The 15,749-nt window shown below is 37.2% G+C and overlaps 1 protein-coding gene across 2 annotated transcripts; it reads right to left on the reverse strand.

The window, feature by feature from the left end:
* Positions 1-4,989: 4,989 nt before the first annotated feature.
* cax1 (cation/H+ exchanger protein 1) lies at positions 4,990-15,093 on the reverse strand. Of its 2 annotated transcripts, none has more exons than XM_028450500.1 (20): positions 14,964-15,093; positions 13,717-13,896; positions 13,521-13,621; positions 12,026-12,134; positions 11,815-11,931; positions 11,677-11,738; positions 11,453-11,602; positions 11,172-11,357; positions 10,331-10,430; positions 10,085-10,226; positions 9,817-10,000; positions 9,087-9,186; positions 8,893-9,011; positions 8,738-8,775; positions 7,400-7,650; positions 7,187-7,320; positions 6,690-6,784; positions 6,424-6,502; positions 6,244-6,352; positions 4,990-5,063 (listed from the first exon to the last, which is right to left on the reverse strand). In XM_028450500.1, exons 1-20 carry the CDS (start codon positions 15,061-15,063, stop codon positions 4,990-4,992), a joined length of 2,430 nt encoding a protein of 809 aa, XP_028306301.1. In that variant the 5' UTR covers positions 15,064-15,093. The 2 variants fall into 2 exon arrangements, with proteins under 2 accessions (XP_028306301.1, XP_028306300.1); XM_028450499.1 differs by having other exon boundaries at positions 11,677-11,759.
* Between the last annotated feature and the right edge of the window lie 656 nt (positions 15,094-15,749).

Genomic DNA, 15,749 nt, shown 5'->3' on the forward strand with positions numbered 1-15,749 from the left:
TAAAAGAGAATTACAATAATCCAGTCTAGAGGTAACAAAAGCATGGACTAGTTTTTCGGCGTCGCCCTGAGACAGGATAGATCTGATTTTAGCAATGTTACGGAGATGAAAGAAGGCAGTTCTTGAAGTTTGTTTTATGTGAGAGTTGAAGGATAAGTCCTGATCAAATAGAACCCCAAGGTTTCTAACAGTTGTGCTTTGTGCCAGAGTAATGCCATCTAGGGCAGTTAGGCTAGCATAGGTTTCTCTAAGGTGTCGCGGGCCCAGTACAATGACCTCAGTCTTGTCTGAGTTGAGAAGAAGAAAATTTTGGTCCATCCAGGCCCTAATGTCCTTTAGACAGGCCTCAAGTTTAGATAGCTGATTTGTCTCACCTGACTTCATTGATACATACAGTTGGGTATCATCAGCATAGCAGTGGAAGTTAACAGAGTATTTTCTCATAACATTACCAAGGGGGATCATATAGATACAGAAGAGGATTGGACCTAGCACAGAGCCCTGAGGAACCCCGTAGCTTACTTTAGTGTACACAGAAGACTTATTATTCACGTGTACAAACTGGTACCTATCAGATAGGTAGGACTTAAACCAGTTTAGGGCAGTCCCTGTGATTCCAAGTAATTTCTCTAATCTCTCTAGTAGAATATAGTGATCTATAGTGTCAAAAGCTGCACTAAGATCTAATAAAACCAGCACTGAGAGTCGTCCTTCATCTGAAGCCCAGAGTAGATCATTAGTTACTTTAACTAAAGCAGTCTCTGTGCTGTGTTGAGCTCTAAAACCTGACTGGAAGTCCTCGAACAGGCTGTTGTTTTGAAGAAATTCACAGAGCTGAGCTGCCACAACTTTCTCAAGAATCTTTGAAATAAAAGGAAGATTAGATATAGGCCTGTAGTTTGCTAAAGTGCTGGAATCAAGAGTAGGTTTTTTGAGAAGGGGTTTGATTACAGCTACTTTAAAGGACTGTGGCACGTAGCCTATTGATAGGGATATATTTATTGTCTCCAACAAAGATGGGCAGACTAGGGGAACAACTTCTTTAAACAGCTTAGTTGGGATCGGATCTGAAAGGCAGGTCGATGGTTTGGAGGATGAAATAATAGAGTTAAGTTCCTGAAGTCCTATATGTGTGAAACAGTTTAGGTTAGGCCTATTTACATTTAATGGTACAGCAGGCCCAGGTGAAGGCAGGGAGTGGCTAATTTTATCTCTAATCTTGTGAATTTTATCGTTAAAAAATGTCATAAAGTCCTCACAGCTGAGGGCTAGAGGAATCATGGGCTCAATAGAGCTCTGACTTTGTGTTAGCCTGGCTACAGTGCTGAAAAGGTACCTCGGATTATTTTTATTTTCTTCAATTAGTGAGGAATAGTATGTAGATCGACTATGTCGTAAGGCTGTCATGTATTTACTATGGCTTTCTTGCCAAAGTATTCGTGACTCCTCTGTTTTATTGGAGCGCCACATTCTCTCTAATTTACGGGTTGTTTGTTTGAGTGTGTGAGTTTCAGAGCTAAACCACGGAGCTTTCCTCTGACGTTTAATAGTTTTTTCCCTCAATGGGGCAATTGAGTCCAAGGTGGATTTTAGTAGACTAGCAGAGCTATCGACAAGCAGATCCAGTTGAGAGGGGTTATAATTAATATCATAGTTATTTATTGGATGGTGCACTGAGTTTAAGGCAGCAGGAATGGCCTCTTTAAATTTAGCCACAGCACTGTTGGATAGATTTCTACTTGTAACTATTTTATTGCACAGTGCGAGATCCTCTAGGATAATGTTAAAAGATATTAAAAAGTGATCTGATAGCAGAGGATTTTCAGGGTAGACTTTTAGTTCATTAATATCAAGGCCATATGTTAGAACAAGATCAAGAGTATGATTTAAACGATGAGTAGCTTCATTAATAGTTTGAAAAAAGCCAACTGAGTCTATTAGGGACATAAAGGCTGAGCTCAGGCTATCACTATCTTTGTCCACATGGATATTAAAATCTCCTACTATCAGTATTTTATCAGAACTGAGGACTAAGTTTGATATAAACTCAGAGAATTCTGATAGAAATTCAGAATAAGGGCCTGGAGGACGGTAAATTATCACAAATAAGACTGGCTGGCAGGTTTTTGATTCGATATGAGATAAATTTAGAACCAGGCTTTCAAAGGAAGTGTAACTGGCCTTTGGTTTAGGATAGATTAGGAGAGAGGAATGATAAATAGCTGCTACACCACCTCCACGGCCTATGTCTCGTGGCATATGAGTATTTAAATGACTGGGAGGAGTGGCTTCATTTAAACTAACATATTCATCTTGATACAGCCATGTTTCAGTTAAACAGAATAAATCAAAGTTATTTTCTGAGATAAGGTCATTTACTAGTAGAGATTTGGATCTCAGTGATCTAATATTTAATAGAGCACATCTAATGCTTTTAAGTTTTGGTGTTTCTAGATTTGAGATTTTAATTTTTTTCAGATTTTTATAATTGATAGCTCTTTTATTTGATTTTATGTTAAAATCATTGTGAAATATGGGTCGGGGGACTGACACCGTCTCCATAAAATAATATTCATCACCATCACAACAGTTGTCATGGCGATGAACACAGCTATCCTGATAGCAATGGGAGGGAAACTGTCCTAAGGCAAGCGCAGAGGGGCGTGGAGGACTCCCCCTCTGTAACATGGTCTCATTCATGAGATGTCATAAATGTGCCATGTTTTCTGATAGTAGAGATGCTCCCTCCAAAGTAGGATGGATTCCATCTCTTCCTATCAGGTTCGGTTTTCCCCAGAAGGATCTCCAATTATCAATGAAGCCCACCTCGTTTTCTGGACACCACCTCGATAGCCAGCGGTTAAATGATGACATGCGGCTATACATGTCATCACTGGTCAGATTTGGTAAGGGACCAGAGAAAATTACGGAGTCCGACATTGTTTTAGCATAAGCACAAACTGATTCAATGTTCACTTTGGTTGCTTCCGACTGGCGACGTCGGGAGTCATTAGTGCCGACATGGAGGACTATCCTATCAAACTTACGATTACTCTTTGCCAGCAACTTTAGATTTGATTCTATGTCGCCCGCTCTGGCCCCTGGGATGCACCTCACAATGCCCGCTGACTTCGCTAGCTTCACGTTTCTCACTATGGAGTCGCCAATTATCAGAGTTTGTTCCCCGGTGAGTGTGTTGTCCTCACGGAGGGGGGAGAACCTGTTTGAGACGTGAACATGGTGGTGTCCCGAGCGGCTTTTTGACCTTCGACTATGCTTACCACGGACAGTAACCCACTCATTGCTGGCCGGGGGGGAGGCTAAGCTAGAGCTAGCACGGTCCGCACCGGCTAGGTCCTGCTTGCTAGCTTCGGTTTTGGTATCAGGGGTGCGGAACCGCTTCTCCAGATTGTTGATCCTCGCCTCCATATCTAACAGTACGCTACACTTTATGCAACTACCATTGTCCCTAAAGGAGGACGAGGAGTAACTAAACATCTGACACACCGGGCAGGAGAGCGGAGGGGAGGAGAGAGAAGCCATAGGTGCTAAATTTAAGCTAAGGACAAAAGGAAGTTTAAAGGAGATTACACTGCCTATAAGAGGCGAGATTGCTTTTTACTTAACCTTCGTACGTTTAACTGTACGGTAAAAATTAAAACAAGTGTTTTCAAGGCTAAAATATCAATGACAACAAGTTTGATTAGAGTTAGCAGAACACAGTAGTAGAGCGCTGCAAACAGCGGTAGAGTGTAAACAGGAAATGATCGATACGTCACCACGTCAGCACGTCACCAGCACGTCACCATCCAAAATGGTGAACCCTCAATCAGTAAATGTACTTTGTCAACTTTATTTTACTTTTGCAAATCTTTCAGAGAAATTCAGTTCACAATTTTGTCGCCTTGTTAGAGCCCGATATGTAACAACGACCGAAATATATCAAGACCCCTTATTGTTATTGGTAAAAAAAAAATTATAAATGTAATAACCCAAAATGTTACAACTGGTCAATAATGTAATAAGATGCCCAAAATGTAAAACTTTTTACCGTTATTACAATTCAACTTTATTTATATAGTGCAAATTACAACAAAGTCATCTCAGTGTGCTTAACAAAATATAAAGTCCATAGTAAGAAAGAAAAAACCCAACAAGATCCACATGAACAAGGGGGCTGCAAACCATTTTTACCCTAATAATGTAATGTTATTTCATCATAGTGAGTCAATGATTTATGGATTGAAGGACTTATTGCTTCAATATAGAGAGTTGTGTGTATATATGTATATACACACAATTTGAAACATTTTGGATTATTTTTTTAATTACATTTCAGGCTCGCCACTTTGGTTATATTATTGGCCAGTTATTACTTAAAAAAAAAAACTATTCAGGTCTTGTTATATTTCTGGTCACTGTTGCTTATTGGGCTCTAACATGCCTTATTACGTTAGTTTTCCAGTAAGCTTCAACGTGCAATACGACCAAATCTTTGTTTTGGAATCTATTTTCTAAATAAAGAGTTCTGTTAAAAAACTCAGTTCTTCTCTTATTCGAGTCTCAACACTTGTCACCATTTTCATGACCTTGTTTTATTATTGTCAACATTTTGCTTCCCAAACAAATACTAACAAACTAGAAATCAATCTTTTGATATAAACGTTTTATTAGTTGATACATTTAATGAGTCCAATAACCATAATTTATGATCGTTCACAAGCACAAACAGTAATAAATTCTGTACTACAAATATACAATCATGTGAAACAGTTAAAATCTCAAAGACACAAACATTTCAAGAGTCAGTAGAACTACAGGAACTCATACACCCACAAAATCCAACAAGAATACCTTTTTTTTTTTTTTTTTTTTTTTTTTTACACAGTAACTACAAATTCTAATCTTATAAACTGTCCATTTGTTGCATCTTTGGCCCAAAAAAAAAAAGAACAAGTAGGAAATCTTCCTGCCTTCTGCTGATTCTGATTAACAAGAGGGTGGAGGAGGAGCAAAGAAGTAAAGGGCCAAAAGGATGAGGTAAACCATTACTAGAGCTGTCCCTGTGTGAAGAGAGGACCGTTAGCAAAACAATGTCACAACAACACACACTTAACTCCTAATCAGTGCTAATTCTGACAGCAAATTTTAATTCACTTTTAGTATTTTGACTAGAATGCAATTTAGTTTTAGTCCAAATGTAGTCATTGGAACTATTTCAGTTATAGTCTGCTTCTTTTTTCAGTCAACTAAATCAGTTTTTGAATCAAGGTACATCTTTTCGTTTAAAAAAAAAAAAAAAAAAAAATCCCTTTCATTATTCTTTTTATTTTGCTGTTCCTGTTGTTAATTCACCTTTGTTTTATTATCCTTTTATGATGTTCATCCTGTTGTTTAAACTTATCCTACGTTCTTTTTAAATAAAAATGTACTTAACTAATCAATGAAAATACTAACAAAAAAAAGAAGTTTATGATCTTTCGTATTTCTTCTTTTGAATTAAAAGTGCAATTAACAATCTGGAGTCATTCTTTGCTCCAATAGTGTTTTTAATAGTAATCAAATGAACAACAAATAAAAATCTATTATAATTTATCATATTTAATTTTCTGTTGTAGATATAGTTGACTAAAATGTAAAGGATAACAATGTATGCATTTTACCATTGACCATCAATGGGATGGTATTAATATTTGTAAACTATAGTTTTCGTTTTTATTCATTCTTTAAAATATCAATATTTTTTGATAAGGTTTTCATTAACATGTATTTTTTTATTTGTCATAGTCTAGTTATTTTCAGGGGTGTCCCGATCCGATATCAGTCCGATATTAGCCTGAAAACGAATATCGGATTCAAATTTCCGAATTCTCCGATTTATTTTTGATTTTTTTTCCCCCCACTTAATTCATTATTTATTTCATTCAATTGTAGAATACTGTAGATATAGTGTTAAAGGTTAAAATGTATGTAACCAATTGGTTAATAATAAATAAGTCAGTTTTTGTCATCCCTACTGTTGCTGACTATTGTTCTCTGAGTGACATCACTGGATCAAGCCTTTTCTAACATTCCACACTAGAAAATAAGTCATTATTTTTCTATTGAAGAAAAAAAAAAAAAATATTGCAGTATGTATGATTCATGCTGAATCATACATACTGCAATATCGGTATCATATCGGAAGTTTTTTTTTTTTTTTTGTCAAGGTATTGCAAAACAAATCTTAAATGAAGGTCTTACCTTGAAAGTAGTCACATTTCCCATCCATGAATATGTAATTAACCAGAATGACACTAAAGATGCTGGCCCACAGATGAATATCACTGAACACAAGAACAAATCCAACATCCTAGAAGAAATAAGCATGTTTTAGGGGAAATAAAGGTTACATTTCTACAAATTATAGTTAATGTCACTTACATAAAAAGCATTAAACAGGATCAGCAGTGGGATCTGAATCATGCAGACCTGAACAGCAATGCAGCTGCCCACTTCAAAACTACAGAGAAGAGAGGAAAACCAGTTTAATCCTTACCTAAATCTGTTCAACTCTGTGTACATTCTCACGTGGCTCAAACATGTTTACAGAATGACTTTCGTCTAATATTTCATGATTGAAAAGTACAATAATTTGCAGTAAGCAACTAATTCCAAAACAGCAAACTACCACACACACAAACACACACCTCAAACTGATGTTGTTCTGCAAAGCAAATTGGATGCCATTGGCCATTTCAGGAATCTCTGGAACCATGGCCAGCACTGTAACACCGATAAAGTACTGCAGGACAAAAACAAAATGTAAATGCTAAATGTTCAATCTAAATATTACATCTAAATTTAAATGTAAAATATAAATAAATGTTAATGTTAAATGTAAATCTAAATGTTAAACAGGCACTGACTGGCCCACTTTGTATAATTTCTAAACATTTTGCTTTACACTTGATGACCAATTTAACATTTAGATTTATCATCTACATTTCACATTTATTTATAAATTTATCTTTCATGTTTACACATTTTTAACCATGATATTATAGAACATGCTGTTTTACATGAATCTGTCTTAATGAAAGTGTGAGGAAATTCAGCGAAATGTTTAAAATATGTCGGCTATGACACAGTGACTGAGTGTTTACATTCGGCACCACATAGATCTGATGATGAATGATCTGATTACCTGTGAGATGGAGGAGTGTGCCAGTATGGGCATGATGTTCTCAGTGCTCAGGTCAGCACAGCACGCCATCAGCACTGTGGCTACAATCAGCACAGCTAGAGCCCTCCAGCGTGACCAGTGGACAACATGATGACCTGCTTGTGACACAAAGTCCGTGACCCAAACCTTCCATTCACGTAAAGAAGCAATGACTACACGCACATGAACACACACCTGCTGCTACGTGGCTGGTGGCAACAATGCTGGCATTAATACATGAGTTGGTTGTGACCAGACGACCAGAGGTGACCCCCCCTGTGTGGTTGTAGATGCTGGTGGCCTCGTGAGCATAGCGACCGTGTGGCTGGCCGCCATGGCCATCGCTGATGTGGATGTCGTAAATGTGGGCGTGAGTCTTCAGGGTGAAGATGAGGCCGATCAGGTACGCAGCGGGCAGGAGCACGGATATGGTGTACACCAGAGGCCTGGAAAAGGTCCATTTTTAAGAAAAAAACTAGCCGAGCAAATGGGAGCTCATCCCACTGGGAGAAATGTTCAGTAACACTGTACTTGATGTTGTCTACATAAGGCTGTCATTATTACAACATGACACCTGTCATTAGCATGAATAAGGTGTCATGAAGACTGTCATTAAGTGTAGTTAGTAACCCTAACCCCCAACCTTACCCCTTACCCTACATAGCCCTACTTAAAGCTGCAGCATGTAGAATCATCCTTCCGCTCCCTGTTTCGAAACTGAAACTTAACTTCCCTTTTACCGGTAACCTTGTGAACGCTCCAACTGTGGAGCGCTTAGCGACTTTATTTTCAATAGAGACTAGTGACAAATGCAGGGACTTCAACCTGTGTTATGGGAGAGTTTTCTGGTGTTTTAGACACTGACATGAAAGCACGTCTCACTCTGTAGCCTAATAGCGGCTGCTGGCGTCAGCTCGTCCCCACCATACAGCTCTCAGAAGCGGCTGTGATCTCATCTGTCTGATGCACAGGGCAGAGTGACAACCACCACTCCGCATCCAGACAGTAAAATGAGTTGCGTCTGTTCTCTCCACCTTGGATAAGCTTCTATTAGGTTTACACGCGATGTATCTAATCTATTCTCACTCTCTCTCTGACACCAGTATGTGGGGCAGTCACAGGGATCCGCAAGGAAGCAAAAAGGTCCAGTCCTCCTGAGTATGTATGGCCTTTATTTTGTTGCTAGGGACTTCTGCTGGAACGTCCGCCATTGCACTTTTACTATCGATGAACACGCTTGACTTCACTTGAGCAGCCAATAGTAATGCCCAAAAAAGCTCATGGAGCACTTTGGATTACAATATGCTCAAATGTGATTATGGTTTTTGACCAAATGACGCAAAAAAAAAAAAAACTTACATATTGCAGCTTTAACCCCATGAGATCCTTCCACCTAACCCAAAAAATGCAACAGGGATCGAAAGGTGTCATAATTTAGTGAACGACACTTAACAGCCTTCATGACACTTTATGACAGCGTAACATCAGCCTTATGTATAAAACTTCAGGTAAAGTGTGACTAAAAGTTCTTACTCAATGTGGGTGAGGATCAAGTGTGGGTCGGTTTGGCTCTGTTGAAAAAAAAACAACGTAGGTCAATAAATCAAAAAACATGACGATAGTCCTGTTGTTTTTAAGTGAAAATTTTAACATGTTTAGGCAAGAAAATGGCACAAATATGGACTTACCATGTCATAGTGACAGTCCTTACAGATGAAGGGAACGCTGCCGTTTCCTGGAATATTAGTGCAGCTCTCACACATCAGATTCCCAAAGGTTTTTGAGAACAGGGTGGGGGCGAACACTCCTGAGAAAAAGGGGTTTTATGTGCAGGAGTCAGCTTGTGAAGTACACATTAGCTTAAAATACCCTCCATCATTACCTCCAACAGAAATGAAGAGCAGGGCTGAACTCACTCCTGCTGAGCGACTGTTGAAGCGCTGCTCTCTGTGTTTGATACCCCCGATTATCATACAGACACCCTGTGCAGGTTAACAGAGTTAGTGCATCCCTATAAACATGCCAGGGTTGGGCTCAATTACATTTTCCAGTTACAATTATGTTTTCAATTACCCATGTTCAATTAAAATTATGTCAATTACAATCATTTTTTATCCTCAAAGTCAATTCAAATTCTGTTCTCAATTACTAAATTTCAATGAATTACAATTATTGATTAACCTTCCTCTTGTGTTAGCTTTCTGTTAGCATCTCTTATGATAACGGGTCCTAAATCATCTATTGGTGACCTTGTTAAGCTTCCCAATCAATGAAAATATAGGTTTTTTATTATTTTTGGGGTGGACATTTTTTGTGTCAATAACTGTAACATGGTTCCCCAGTTTTGCGTTAAATTATGACCATTTTTATAGAATTTTCACGACAATTACAATTAAAAGTTGATTATCTAAACTCAATTACAATTTAATTATGATTACAACAGCAACAGATTTTTAAAATTACAATTACGCTATATTTGTAAAAATGAACAATTACGTGATTACAATTATAATTGACCCCGACCCTGTAACACGCTATATTTAAAGCTACACGCGCCACTTTCAGAGGCTTCTACAATGTGAACATGTTTAAATGGATTTCTAAGGACTCACTGGTATAAACAGAATACAGCCCAGCAATGTCCCTGTAAGAGCAGCTTTGACAAGTTCTTCATAACATTTGGTAGCAGCGTGATGTCCCCGCAGCAATGCTGTGATGTAGAACGTCATTTCTGTGATGGATCCGAAGGTTGCATTTACCACAGCTCCCACAGCAAAGTTACTCTGTGCAGAAATGCTAGAAAAGGGGACAAAACTCGACATTTTATCCAACTCAAAGCTTTTTTGGAACAAAAAAAAAAGTACATCTCAAAGCATTTACCTGGCTATTCCCATTCCAATATAGTAAGAGAGGGGAATGATGGACGTGATCGCTGTGGCAAATTTAGTCTCAGCACTGAAGTAAACGTGGTCATGGTCTGTATAGCCAATAATCAGAGTGATCACTACCAGAGGGAGCAAGTCTGTACGTGACAGAGACTTAAGGATAACAAGCACACAAAGTATAAACAGTTGTTAACATTAAAAGCATTGGTACGTTTACTCGTACGTCACTTTGAAAGGATACTGAGCGCAAAAATGTTGATCCCTTGCACAGTGTATTTGTAGTAATACACATTGAAGGCACGGTAACAGCATAATGTAACTCTGGTTTCACATCCAGGGGTCTGTCAAAGAGGAGAGACATCTTCAACCAATCGCAATAATGGCTGCATGTTATGGATCAGACATGGGCAAATAGTGGCTCGGGGGCCACATGTGGTCCTTGGTTTAATTTTGTGCGGCCCCCAAAGTAAATGCATAAAAATACAAATAACGCCAGAAGTTTATAAAATGACCACCAAAATACAAACATACAAAATGATAGAAAAATAGACAAAAGGACAACAAAAATACCCAAAAAGGACCAATAAAAATACCCAAAAAGGACCAATAAAAATACACAAAAAGGGTCAATGAAAATACACAAAAGAGAAAACAAATTTGCAAAAGGGATGGCAAAACTACACAAAATGACTCCAAAAACACGTCATGTGACTACACAAATACACAAAACAACAACAACAATACACGAAAATCACTCCAAAAACACTAAATGACAACAACATACAAACTTTGTTCTTTCATTTCAGTAATATTTCTAAATGACATGAATATAGATAGTGTGGCCCTCAGATCAGATACAATCTCAGCTTTGTGGCCCCTGTTGTGATAAAAGTTGCCCATCTCTGTTATAGATAATAGTATAAAACCTTTTTCAAAAAAGTAAAACAACTTTTTGGTTCTTTAAACTTAGGACAATCATACAAGCAGAGAGATGGATTTAACAAATATTAAAGCTGATTCATATCTTCAATAAATAATGATCTTTTTCCAAAAAAAAAAAAAACAAAAGAGAGAGAGATTACATTTTCCTGTTTCTTGATCTCTATGTCCTCTGGTGCCATGAGCAGGACGGTTGTCAGTGTGCGAGCGTTCATTTTTGCCACTGGGATGGTGAAGACCAGCAGCCATGACAGCACACAGGCCAGAAAGTGGACCACGGCTACCACTGGGTATCCTAGCAACAACCAAATATAGGTGCTGACGCGAAACTGTGAAGAGACACCAGAAACTAACCAATCACATGTGACTTACAAAGTTTACTCACAAAACAAAGGATTATACAGGAACATCCTGCCCATCCTACCCAGTGCTTGGAGGACTTTGGAGCTGGTCTTTCAGGGACTTCATCAGGATACGGTGAAGACACCAGAACGGGGGCAGTGTCGTGGTCCTCTTCAAAGATTACCCTACACTTTGGAGGCTTCGTCGTGAGTCTGCCCAGTTCATCATCTGCCTGAAAAACCACATCCGCAAGGGATATAAATAAGAAAACAATCTGGAAACATAGGAGACCAAGTATCACGGCACCTTGTCTATAGACTTCCCAAATGGCCAAATAAAGTACCATGCTATCTTCAAACAAAGTTTTCCTGAAAGAAATAAAGACACACCTATTAAATAAGTAAGGAAAATACATGTGTGCATTATAGTCAATTAAAAACATACCATAAGGGGCGCCAAGGATGGTTAGAAACAACACAGGAGATAAAAGGAGGTAAACCATTGAGATCCACCATCCAAAGACAAAAACATAAACTATGTTCCCAACAGAGACCATAGAGCCTGCGAGGGAAAAGAAGGGATAATAATGTCCTCCTTAGGCAGGTAGTTTTAGGTAGAAACTGTGAAATAAAACACAAAGTGGATAGAGGTGAACCTTCGTGTGGTTTGACATAAACAAGGTCTGAATACAGCTCCTTGTCGATATCGGATCTGTCTTCAATAGGCTTCTCTGTTACGTTCCCCTTCCATTTCCTGAAGCCAAACTGGGAGACAAAAGTGTACATTTTAGAGTTAAAATTAGAGAAAAACTTTGTGAAAGGCCGAGGTGACAGTAATGGCTCACAAGTACTCACATTTCTGTAACTGAGGTGCTTTTAAGGGTACTTTGTAAATCAGTAATTTTACTTGTACTTAAGTACATTTTAATAGAAGTATTGTAATTTGTTACATTTCTACTCCCAATCGTTACTGAGTAAATTTTTGATTTTTTTGTGATAATTAATTTTGTATTTCCGTTTCATGGCCCATTGAACATGATCCATATGTTCTTAGTCAGGCCATTTCTGATCAACGCCCAACCACTTTCTTAGGTTCAGGTTATGGTTTCTACCTATTATGTTGTTACCCACATGGCACATTTGGCATGGCACTGTTTTAGAATTCATAAACTTAGTTATGATCAGAGCCAGAAATTTTCATTTTAATTTTTTTAATTCATTGGTGTTATTTTATTTCAACAATGTATTGTGCATTTTGACAAAAAAATTATTTTATACAGATGCCTTTGTGGAAAATAAATTTTGTTCCAATTGTGCAATTTGGTCTCTTCCTTTTTAAGTTTATACATGAGATGTTCACTGTATGTAATGGAACAGTATTGGTGGCAGAGTGGCAAAAAAATTTGACAAAAAAAGTGGAAACTGGTGGTATGTAGCTTAAATGAGCAAAATATGGCAAACAATAGTAAAAACCAAAAAAAAAACAACAAAAACAGGCAAAATGTAGGAAAAAAGGAAACAAGTGTAATTTATTGGGCAAAATGTAACTTATTTGGATGAAAAGTGGCAAAAAAATGGTTAAACAATCAACAAAAATTGGATAAAAGTGTCAAAAAGAACTTGGCAAAAATTAGGAAAAAGGGGTGTTTATTGGCAAAAGGAAGCTAAAATCTAAAAAAAAACTAAAAAGTGTCACATTTTCTGGAAAAGGGGGCAAAAATGGGACAAAGGAAGTTGCTAAATGGCCAAAGAAAAAAACATAAAAAGGGGTTAAAAAGTTTCTCCCTTTAAAGATTTTCAGGGGAAATGATTATTAAAATTAAGACAGAGCCACATGTTGAGAATCACTCACTTAACAACAGCTGTATCGTGGTTTTTGTAAATTAATTTAACAAACCAAATTGGGAGTCGACGGTTTCCCTACCCTTAGAACACCCTCACTATTAAAATTGTGACTAGTAACTTTTACTTTGAGTACTATTTAATTGAGCTACTGTTTACTTGGACTTGATTATTTTATGTATTACTTGTACTTGAGTAGAATTTTAATCACGTAATAGTATTTCTGCTTGACTAGTAGGATTTATCAGTACTTTTTAAACAGCTAATGAAATATTTAACAGAAGTTCTCAAATGATGATGATGGTCTACCTTATAGTTATTGGCCTCTCTGTGAGCCTCCACCTCATTATCAGCCCTGATTGTGGTCTTAGAGGTGCCTTCATGCCATCCTTCCTCTCCATAGCGGGTACCTGAAGTGCCATGTGTGGATCACACCCATAATTACCCACATTTACATCAATAATTGTCAGTTTACTTGTGTATTTCCCAATAGGTGCACATTCACCTTTGTGGACAGTGAGGAAACATTTAGGCGAGTAGTGACTGTAGTGGTGCGCAGATATCTCTGTGGAGGGTGTCTCCACTGGTCCCAGTTCTGGATGTGGGGACCCAACACACGGTCCAGAGCAAAGCCTCTCAGCATGGGTGTGACGTTGTTGATGCTTTTCAGAATCAGCATGGATCTCTGAGCATAAATACCAAACCAAACAAGACACTCGTTGATTGTCAAAGGGCCTCGCATACCACATTATTCAAGGTGTGCACGGTTGACTAACTCACCAACTGATGCAATGAGAATATATGGAACTAACATAAGTCTCATGACCAGTCATGAGGTGGCAGATCGTATTATCAATGCATTACAAGGAGAAAAAAAAACACATCTGCCAAAGAATGATGTAAAAACACAGGAAAAGTAGTTTCATGTTCGTCCCAGCTCATCTGGATATCCATACAATTTCATTTCTGGTTCAAGTCAAACAGATTTTATAATGAAGTTACAGAAAAATAGAAATTAAAAACAAAAGACGACGCCAGAAATTTACAAAAACAACAAAAATATGCACAAAATGACAGAAAAATAGACAAAAAGGACAACAAAAATACACCAAAGAGAAAAAAAATACACAAAACAACAACAAAATCAAATACGACTACAAAAATAAATGTAGTCGTAAAAAAATACGGAAAAAAATAATAATAATATGACTCAAAAAACACAACATGCAAAAACCTTTGCTCTTTCTTGTATTTTTCTCCAATCAGGTATTTTTCTAAGTGATAATTTTCTGAATGAAGTTGCCCTTCTCTGTAATAGATTATTGCATAACATCTTTTTTTCAAAAATTAAAAAACTAAAAAAAAAAAAACTAATTTCTTGGTACTTAAAACTTAAGACAACTTAAATCCATTTTTTAAAAAAAATGATTTTAACAAGTAAATATTAAATATTTGTGTGATCTAAACACACAGCTGTGTATGCACACACACTTTATCAAACACAACGGTGTGTATTTTCAATTAGAAATGACACACAACGTGACGAGTCGTCGTAACACAGAAATTAAACTTAAAAATGACACCCTGAAGATCATAATTGTCTAAAGACTTTATGATGTCATAGGTTGTTTGGAAACTCGCCTCCTATGCACATGGACATAGCCTCAGCAGCACCACAGGTGATTTTAATTAGAACAAAACGCTGAATTAATCTTTTAAAAGCCTAATTAAAGGTTGAATGAATGAACTAACCTGATAAATCAGAAACGGATCGCTTCCGCAGGTTTTCTGCATCAGTCGGCATCAGGAAAGACGTTTTATGGGACATTTCGTCTCTAACGTTACAAATCATCTGCTGCTGCTGCTGCTGCTCTGAGCGACTCCCAATGCAGAGGCTCTGGTGTCATATACTTTACACCACCAGGGGGCGACAAACAAACCAGAGACGTTACATGACAGATATTTACTTCAAACTCTCATTTTTATTTTTTATTTTTAAACTTTTTTTTATTGTTTTTATTGCTGTTTAAATGTCTACTAATATCTAGATGTTTAATTATGAATTATTGTTTTTTTTTATAATAAATAGATTGGATAGAAACCAAACCCACACTTTTGCACAAAATGACGATGATATATTTATATTTTAGGAGGCGATTTGTCATACTATAATCAAAGAAAAAATTACCATAGTAAAAAAATAAAATAAAATAAAATAAATCACTAAGACAAGAAACATTTTTAACTATTAAATAAAAAAATAATGAGATCAGTACATGTTTTAAATAAGCGTATGTGATGGCATTATTGTCAAAATATTGTGAAACCCAAGCAACTACAAACTCTCAGTTCACACTGTTGGAGCTATTTTATCATTTATGGTTTAAATAATTCAATATTTTACTCTGAAGTGGATAATTAAACCAGTGGTTCCCAACCAGGGGTACGTGTACCCCTAGGGGTACTTGAACACATTGCAGGGTGTAATTGGAAACATTGATAAATCTATTTCCAACATGCTGAGTCATTTTTACACTG

Source organism: Gouania willdenowi, chromosome 6 (genome assembly GCF_900634775.1).
Source record: "Gouania willdenowi chromosome 6, fGouWil2.1, whole genome shotgun sequence".
In the NCBI taxonomy this organism is placed as follows: domain Eukaryota; kingdom Metazoa; phylum Chordata; class Actinopteri; order Blenniiformes; family Gobiesocidae; genus Gouania; species Gouania willdenowi.